Source organism: Gossypium hirsutum, chromosome A09 (genome assembly GCF_007990345.1).
Source record: "Gossypium hirsutum isolate 1008001.06 chromosome A09, Gossypium_hirsutum_v2.1, whole genome shotgun sequence".
In the NCBI taxonomy this organism is placed as follows: Eukaryota; Viridiplantae; Streptophyta; class Magnoliopsida; order Malvales; family Malvaceae; genus Gossypium; species Gossypium hirsutum.
The window spans coordinates 70,606,134-70,615,591 of NC_053432.1; the positions used below are offsets into that span (position 1 = coordinate 70,606,134).

General features: G+C 35.5%; 2 protein-coding genes and 1 pseudogene across 5 annotated transcripts; all 3 read right to left on the minus strand.

The window, feature by feature from the left end:
- Window positions 1-467: 467 nt before the first annotated feature.
- Window positions 468-3,214, minus strand: LOC107889410 (xylan glycosyltransferase MUCI21-like; annotated as a pseudogene).
- Window positions 3,215-3,867: 653 nt separating this feature from the next.
- On the minus strand, window positions 3,868-6,621 carry LOC107889409 (probable prolyl 4-hydroxylase 7). Its single transcript, XM_016813817.2, has 7 exons — window positions 6,405-6,621; window positions 6,247-6,304; window positions 6,050-6,154; window positions 5,351-5,408; window positions 5,080-5,255; window positions 4,893-4,954; window positions 3,868-4,340 (listed from the first exon to the last, which is right to left on the minus strand). Exons 1-7 carry the CDS (start codon window positions 6,560-6,562, stop codon window positions 4,331-4,333), a joined length of 627 nt encoding a protein of 208 aa, XP_016669306.1. The 5' UTR covers window positions 6,563-6,621; the 3' UTR covers window positions 3,868-4,330.
- A 42-nt stretch (window positions 6,622-6,663) lies between these two features.
- LOC107889407 (tRNA-uridine aminocarboxypropyltransferase 2) lies at window positions 6,664-8,811 on the minus strand. 4 transcript variants are annotated; one of them, XM_041076576.1, is made up of 5 exons: window positions 7,933-8,781; window positions 7,415-7,531; window positions 7,196-7,310; window positions 7,038-7,102; window positions 6,664-6,823 (listed from the first exon to the last, which is right to left on the minus strand). In XM_041076576.1, the coding sequence occupies exons 1-2, from the start codon at window positions 8,678-8,680 to the stop codon at window positions 7,512-7,514; spliced, it is 768 nt and encodes a 255-aa protein (XP_040932510.1). In that variant the 5' UTR covers window positions 8,681-8,781; the 3' UTR covers window positions 6,664-6,823; window positions 7,038-7,102; window positions 7,196-7,310; window positions 7,415-7,511. The 4 variants fall into 4 exon arrangements, with proteins under 4 accessions (XP_040932510.1, XP_016669303.2, XP_016669305.2 ...); XM_016813814.2 differs by having other exon boundaries at window positions 6,978-7,102; XM_016813816.2 differs by lacking the exons at window positions 7,196-7,310; window positions 7,415-7,531 and having other exon boundaries at window positions 7,933-8,811.
- Between the last annotated feature and the right edge of the window lie 647 nt (window positions 8,812-9,458).

A 9,458-nucleotide genomic window follows, 5' to 3' on the forward strand; every position in this document is an offset into this window, starting at 1 on the left:
TGATCATCAAATTTAACTGTGGGTGACCAAAACAGGAGCAAATTCAAATGTTAATGCCTAAATTAAAAAAAATTTATGTTGGATGACCAAAACATTAAAATGGGTAATCAGGATATTTCTTTTAAAAAATATGTATTAGTTTAAATAAAAATTCATTGCTTTTGCACCAAATCCACCAATTATTGTAGTAAATTATTGAAGTCTAAAATCTAGTTTAAATTTCCTTTATCCTAAACTTGAGTGTCGTTACATTTCCATTACCAAAAAATGTCTTTCTTTTTACATTTCTCAAGAACCTTTACTTTCGCTACATTTCCATTGCCTCATACTTTACTTGCCTTTCTCTTTTTCATTTCCCCACTTCCCAAATGGCGCAAAAACTAAATATTGAAAAATACCAAAAAGATGGCTTATTATGTTTTAGTTTAGCTAGCATGAACATGGGAGATAATTGTGGACACTTAAAATTTGACTGTTCACCAAGTAAAAGAACCTCTCATATTACTTTAAAATTTAGAATCACATAAATTTCCTTTTAGAAAAGAACTTCCAAATTAATAATTTTAGAGCTTGGCCCCATAATTCCCGGTAGTTTTGATGCAACAATTTTCAAAAAGATAAAATGACACAGAGACCATAGTTGAAGTAGGGCCAGTTTGAGTTTCCCTTCCCCAATGTCATTTGACAACTAATTTGGCTTTACCTTTACTGACCCTCCACTCCTCATCTTCTTTTCTTTTTTGAGAAGCAAAATTTCACACAAAAGAGGAGGAAAATATCCTCCATGTTACACCAAACGGATGCCATGTACCATGGGGAAGACCCAAATACAGGACATGAAATGCAACACTAGCAATCCCTAACGAAATAAACATGCCAATTTGAAGTTTAATTTTCTACAACAAAGGTTTACAGAATATGACGTTATGCTTGCCAGTCTATTATTGATAATCAATTATGTTCCATGATTAAAATTACTGTCACTCGAGAGAGAAGATTGCGGATGGATTCCAGTAATACAGTAATAAGCACGAGCCAACCGCTTCCCAAATCTTCTGAGGTCTAATCTCACAGTTTGATCCTCAAGATAGATCTTCTTTGTGTATTCCATCCCTTTTTGGTAAAACTCGAAGGGTTTCTCAAAACAGGATCATCTTTATCATATTCATCAAACAACGAGCTCTCTCTACCCATGATTTTATACCCAATATACTTCAAACCCAGCTTCCTTGCAGGATCCCCATAGTACGTCTCGGCTGCCCATTCCATTCCTAGGGGAATAACTTGAATCAAAACAGAGCCTGGTTTCATGAACAGAAAATGAGTCATGGCTGCACCATGGACGCCAATCATGACATCACTTGAATTAAGTGATCGATAAATCTTTGCTAACTCTGTCGTTCGTTCAGGCCTCAGGACTTGAACTTGAAACCCCATTTCCTCGGATGTTTTCACTAAACTGTTCTCATTCATTATTGCTCTAGAACCATTTCGAGACAAGATCACCAACTTTGGTTTCCTTGCTTGATGATCAAATACAGATCCTGATGTTGGGCTTCTGGACATTTTCTTATCTACTGTTTCTTGTTCCTCTTCCTGAATCAAACCTCTAATTCTAGGCCAGTATGCTCTATCCAGAAGGTTTCGAAAATCAACAATACTCTCATTGCTTCTCATTAATGAAGAGTCCACAGTGAGCTCATCATGTATCCTTAGACCGATGATGGCCTCAGTAAAGCAGTGCGTCCTGTTGTCTCCGACAAAGTCTATTACGGGATCGTCTGAGAGATGCGAAATGATGTCACCATACTTCATCACCCACCAATTACGATAATCAAGAATAAAAAACACAACCTTCTTGTTGAAATGCTGTGAAGTGCTGTACAAAGGCATAATCCCATCGTTGAACTCATGGTAAAGGTTGCCGGTATAGCCTCCGGTCGAGAAGATAACTGCGGGAACATTATGAATCACATTACAAGGATGGTGAACACCCAAATTTGCTCTCTTTGAGATAAGGTCCAATTCATCAATGGTATCCATTATACTTGTTTCCCATTTTCGGGTATACGGTTTGATCTTTTCATGTTGAAGTTCATCATGTTCCTCTTGTTCTCCATCATCAATCATACTCGAAACATAACTAATGAATCCATTGTTGCTTTTTGATGAATAAAGAAATACTGAAGAGGAGGGAGAGTGTGTTCTTACGTCACCCTTCATAAAACATATATCTGAACGAAAATGGCTTCTGTCACAGCAGATTCTACCTGTATTTCGTCCAAATGAGAAAAGTTTCAAAATAACATTTGTGGATTCTGAGAAAAGGATACCGTTGCTTTAAAAATGGACCCATTAATAATCAAGAGATTAAAGAAAAATAAATCAATTAAAGGGAACCAGATTCGACTGTTTGGTTAAAATCCAAGAAGATGCAAAAATCAAGCACAAAAAATGAAAGAAACACAACTAACCATTAGGTATGGAGGAACAGAGTGGAGCATTTACATCAATATTACCAACGAAGCCTTCATTTTGAACACCGAAAGAACCTGCAAAAACCATGGAGGTGAAATAAAAAAACGCAGAAACAGAGTAAAAATAAGAAAAACCCAGTAAAGAGAAGAGCAGCTTACAGAGATGAGACAAATAAGAAGAAGCGCTAAACAAGTGAGGAGCCAATATGAAGGTACAAGAGAGAAGAGAAAGAAAGAGAACGGATAAAAGATTAGGCCTTCTTCTCCTGTAATAAAGAAAAACAAGTGTCCCGGCCTCTTCATCTCCACCCTTTTTTAACAGATATAACGATGATGATGCACCATTTCTCCCAATATTTCTTTCTTTCTCTTAGAAAAGCGTACTTTATGTATATGCTATTGTGCAATCAGCGTTTCTGTGCTGGGCTTAACCTTGCAGCGTGTAGTGATACTCAACCCAAAAACAGAAAGAGAGATATAGGGAAAAAGGAGCTTGCTTGGTATAATGAGTGCGGTTGGCTAGTTCAGAACAAAACCCCGTTTCAAGAAAGATTTAGGAAGAGAGAGGCACACATGTGTATCTCTGCGCTTCCGCTTTGGGGAATATATATATTCCCTAGAAAATGGCCGAAAAGGAACGGAAGTTGTAGTGTGTAAGAAGAACAGAATCATAGAAGTAAGAGAAATATTTGGATGATGTGTTCAGTCACATTTACAAGGCATGCAAGCTTTGTTGACTTTGAATGCGTAATTGCTTAGGGTACGGTCATTTCATACTTTCATCTTTTGACTTGATAATATAAGGCACGTTTGGTTCGCTGTATTGGATTAGAGGTGTATTGGATTGGAGGTGTATTGGATTAGAGGTGTAATGGAATAAAGGTGTAATAACAAATCAACTGTTTGGTTGAATGTAATAGAATAGATGCGTAATAGTAATCTTATGTTTGGTTGAATGGAATAGAGGTGTAATAGCATAATGGAAAAAACTAAAATGACTAGAATACTCTTAGCATAAATTTGTTTGGGTAAATAATTATTGTTATTGTTATTTAAAATTTAATAAAATTATTAATATCAATAATAAATAATTTAATCATATTTAAACATAATTATTATTAAATATATTATAATTAAAATATATAATTTAATAAAATTTTTAATAATTAATATTCTTATATGAATTTACTCAAATTATAATATAGATAATTTAACATAATTATTATTAAATATATTATAATTAAAATATATAATTTAATAAAATTCTTAATAATCAATATTCTTATATGAATTTACTAAAATCATAATATATAATACTATAAAATATAATTTGAAATAATTAATATTAAATATATTTTAATTAAAATATATGATTTAATAAAATTTAAAATAATTATAACTAACAAATTTTTCTCATTAGAAATGCATTGTACAAAATGCCAGTCAGCTCATTTCAACATTCCAGCTACCAACTAATATGTTTTCCAATTTTCTAGCCTACCCAAACTTTACAAAATGCTAGATAGCATATTAGTCACAATCCTATTCACATCACTAATTATATCCGAAAATGAATGACCCTGGGAAAAATTACAAATATTACATGGATTTCATTGAATCAATGTTGATGCAGAAGCATCCTTGCCCTCTGTTGAAGTTGAGTCAATGACCTAATACAAGTGCCCTCCTCCCATGTCTGTAAGCGTGTAAGGCTGATTAGTTCCCGAATAAAAACCACCATTTCGTCAAGACTACTTTGCATTGGCAACTTGTCTTCAGATCTCTTGCTTCGGTGTTTCCCATATACAGCCTCAAATTCTCTAGACTTACTGGCAGCTATTCGTAGTACTGAGTCAGGGTGCCCTGAAATGATTACCAGTCAGGTGACATTCATCATAGCAGATGCTAAAATTTTGCAATTCAGTCGATTCTCTATAAACAAAGATCTAGATATATTCAGCAGAATTAACGCTCATAATAATAGTATGATGAATTAACGCTCATAAAATACATACCAAAAACAAAATTATGATAGTAAGGTTCCATCACCACCTATCCATATTAGCCTTACACGATGTTAATAATACCACAGGTATATTATGAATAAAAGTATATGGTTGGATTTCTAAGGTGGCAATTTTATCCGAGAACAATTAAATAAGAAGCTATGAACATATACAGCAGGTTCATAGTAATATCTGCAGAATTCATTGGAATACAAATCACAAACCAATCATACAAACAAAAGTGGCAAACTTAATTTCACTTGTTCATTAAAGTGAGATTTTATCAGCTAGAATCAAATGAAAATTCTTCCAACAAATCGGTATGATCTAGCATATTAATATCCGAGAAAAGTAAAAACACAACTCAGTAAGCATTTCACAAAATCTCCAATGGAAATCATAGTATTACCTGCATATCCATTTTTTTGCACAATCTGACCAGCTATCATCCTTTGGCTGAGAAAGTTTTCCCTGCAGAAGGCAGACTAGTAAGTGATGAACAAAATAAAATGGAAATGTAAGCATTTAACAATGATAGAATAGGAAGAGAGCAAACATAAATAGGGGGAATAAAAAATTCACAGTCAAATGCTTACCTCTGCATTTGGAAACACAGTTTCCCCACCACTCTCAACATCAGACAAATACATCAGTACAGTGGCTATACGGTGACCGCCCAGCTCTTGATTAGCCTTATCATGAAAATAATCGAAATGTGGCTCATACTTTTGACCATTCTCGTAATGTATTATTTGCATGGACTCCACATTCTCTGGTTGGTGTGCCATATTAAAATAAGATGAGAAAACACCATTCAACGTAGATTAAGAAATTATAGGGTAACAACAAGCAAGAAATGATATATACCTGCTGGAAGGAAGGTCCATGCAGCAATCCTAGCTTCGATATCAGCAACTACTTCATCCTTCACATGAGAAATAAAGGACACCACATAAGCATTTGAACTTCAAGAATCAGCATATACAATGCTTTCCAAACACGGTCCACAAAAATAAACAATCTGAGTCATCAAAATTAGTATTGAGTAAACGATCTCTAAACTTAATGAAACAAGTAACTAATACTAAGCAGTACACATTTGGACCTGAACTCCAATGAAGAAAAAGGTGCAAACTGAAGAATGATTAAAGCAGTAACGCATTCCCCAGTGAGCAACAAGACAGCAGAGGAAGAAATAAGAAGTAAATCAGTTATCAGGAGTCCTACTCGAGATATCTGATACAGCATTAAGGGAAAGTAATTATCCCAAAAGCTTAAGCCAATGCCAAAGAGCACAACTATCATCTTTAACTTTCAATGCATTCAGTGAGGAAACGGATTCTTTAGGTAAAGAGCTTGCCCTAGATTAAGTGTGAATGAATCATTAGGGGAAAGGAGTAAAAGACACCTAAAACATCATCTGTCATAAACTACCATCCAAAATTTGGTTATTTATGAAGAATAAGTGAACTGCCTTCACCGCTGTAATATTTCTATCTTCCATTAACAGAATTCCAGCTAATTTCACAGATTTAAACTAAAAAAAGGGGCAATTTAATTATATACCCGAGCTTTCTGAAGAAACATGCCAGAGCTGGTTCGAACTTCACTCTCAATGCTATCACCCGATTCATTATCCGCCACCATTGACTTCTCTAATTTATCCTTAGCCTGAAATTCACACATTTTAAGAAAAAAAGGGAGGGGGTTAACATCACAAATCGAAATTAATCAACAAATTAGTTTAAAAAAATGTTGCTTACCAGAGTAATAAGGTGATCGCATTCCTCACTTGATAAAAATCCTTTGTAAAGGAAAGCCCCGAAAATAAAAATAAAAACATAAAGTTCACAATTTTGAGTAAATTAAACAGAAAAAAGTTACAAAATGCGAAAAAGAAGAAGAGAGAAATTAAAGTGACCTAGGGTGCCATGAGAGTTGAGTAACACGAGTGGGATCAAATGGAACCGAAGAAGTTCCTCTCTTCATTTCAAGCACCGATCCATTGATCTCAACTGAAACCAAACAGAGATGAAGCAAAATAAGAAGCAAAAATCCTATAAAATACCAATGATCCATTAAAAGGGCAAAAAAAATCCTTTGTTTGGATCCAATCGGTAATAAAATAAAAGAGATGATAGGTCTTCGAAGACTTTTGCCTTGGAGTTTGGTGGGTTGTGTACTGCTGTTGATGTTGGGAGGGAGAGGGTGGGGTGGAGCAGCAGATTTTGGCTGGGGAGGGTAAAACAGAAACGATTAGCTAATCCTTACTTTTGGAACGGAATGGCTAATCGTTGTTGAAGCAGAGAAAATCAGGAATACATCCGTGTTGTAATAGGCCTGTAATAGGCAATACATCAAACCAAACATGGGATTAAGTGGGGATTAGTGGGGCCCACAGAATAGGGGTGTAATGGCTAATCCATTACACCAAACCAAACATGCTGTAAATATTCATGAGACCAAAATACCAGTTAGTGCCAACAACCCGTACCTTGATACGACCTCAAGAGCAAGTTGTAGGCCAAAACAAGTTGAAGTCTGATCTACTAACCTAGTAACTCCAAAAAGTCTCATTCATCAGTGTAAGCATTCATTTTGCCTTCAGAAAACCTTAGCCTGGTAATCAAAATATTCACAAAGTTAATAACAGGAATATATTCCAAGACATTGTCCAAAACAACATATTGCTATCAAAGTTCAGAAGCATACAAGAATTTTGCCCCCCATTTGCAGGGATTTTCTAGTCTTCATAGATGGTAACATATCAGCAGATTGGGAAATGAATGCTAGTTATCCATTCCAGTGAATTATTAACATACAATACCTACATACCAGTGACATTAAATTCACGTTTCTTTTATTTCTTATATAAGCAAGAGCAAGTTTCAGTATAAATCGATGTTGGTCATTAATCCAGTTAGAACTTACAAGATTTGAGCAAGCATTAAGGATGGCTTCCAAAAATTTATATCTATAAGCATGTTGCTATCCCTGGTCGACGTAGTATTTAATGAGCAGTTGCCTCCTAGTACAAGAACTTATGCACTAGTGTAAACATACATTGTTAGTGAATCAACAACATAAAAATACAAGTTACCATCATCTCAACAAAAATTCAAAATGAATAATCATCTGGCTAGTATAAGTAGAGTTTATCATTCAATATCAGCCACAATGAACCAGCTATGAGCTATCCAAAGCGAGCTTCATTGGATGATACAAGCAAGATCCCTAAGAAATTAATAAATTTTGACTACATTAATACATCCCTTTTTATCCCTAGATGTTGCTAAAAAATCTAAGCAAAAGAATCATATTTTGAATAAAAATATGTGAAATATAATAAAAACTCCAACATAAATAAAAATAAATAAAATTAGAAGTAGCAAACTCAAAAATCTGAATCAAAATTCAAAGAAACTTAATAAGAAAAGAAATCAACTGACCAAGCTGATAATTGTCCTCTTCTTTATGCTTGCTCTTCTTCAGCATCTTGGGCCTAGGTTTCAGAGGCTTCAAAAACCCAGCTTGCAATCTCACCATCTCCCTCAAGACCCCAATCAAAACTCCTTGAACCTCATCTCCATTAGGCTCAATGACTCCCAAGCACCTAGCAACAGCTTCCAGAGTACTAACACATCCACCAAAGGGCTCTTTCCTTAAAACCAATTCATTATCATAGATACTCCCACCCGTCACATTCTCATCCACTCCGTCCAAACAAACCCTTAAAGCGAGACCCTTCAAAACCCCTTCACTGGCACTCACCATCTCCTTGGCATGTTTCCACGTGGCATCGAAAACAATTAAGAGGAGAGGAGTAGTTTCGTAATTGAGGAGGTTAGAGGATTTGAGTTGGGATAGAGTGACGGCGGATGCGTTAGGGGAAGGAGGGAAGAGGTAGATGGCGGGTGGGGATTGGTTAGGGAGGTGGTGAGGGAGGAGGCGGCGGGAAGAGATGGTGGTGGCATTGAGGAGGGTTTTGGAGATAAGTGGGGTTGTGTTGAGCTTGTGCCGGGACTCGTGAGGGTGGCGGATGATGAGGATTTTGGTTTTGGTTGGGAGTGGGGTGGCGGGGAGGGCGTAGCAGAGGCAGGCTGGAAGTGGCCGGTCACAATGAGAGCATAGTTGGCGGCGTTGCGGCGGTGACGATGGTGGAGATTTGAAGGGGGTGGGGTGTTCAGGTTCTTCCATGAGCGGGCCGTGGAGTTGCTGAATTCGGGAAGGCTTTCCTTCCCTGTCCTGAGAAGTATAGTATGTTTCTGCGGGCCGGGGGGGGGGAGCCGGCTGAGGCTCTATCGTGGGAGCAGCCTAATGGAAAGGCCGTTTACACTGAATGCTTGGACTGGGTTTTGTTAGCCCATATGGGTTGAATCTTTGATACAAATTTTATTAATTTGGCTCCACTCATCTTCAATTCCTATTAAATATTATTTAAAGGTATTCTCATTTTGTCAATTTCACTTTTTTTTTTAATGCTATTTTCATCCTCAACTTTTAAAATTTAATTAAATTGTTTGTTTTTGTATGGAAAAATAAACTAAATTGTTAAAATATTTTACGACATTGACATGGCCACTAACATGACAGTCCACGTATATTTTATACAAATTAATAAAAATATTTTAAAAATAAATAAATTTCAAAAATTTCATAAAAACTTTTAGAAAATTTATCTATGTTAACAGTGAAGTATATGTAAAATGCTACATGAGTTGTCATATAAATATCATTAAAATTTTAACATTTCAATTAGTTTTTCTGTCAACAAACAAGCATTTTGACTAAATTTTAAAGATTGTTGAGCCCAAAAAAAGAATAAGGGCCAAAATGACAAAATGAGTACGCATTAATGACTAAATTTATCTTTATGCCTTATTTAAACAATGAAATGAGTCAAGTAAATATTAACTTAGTTTTTATTATTATAGTTCCAATAGTTTGGAGGTTATAAGATCGCATAAACTTAAGG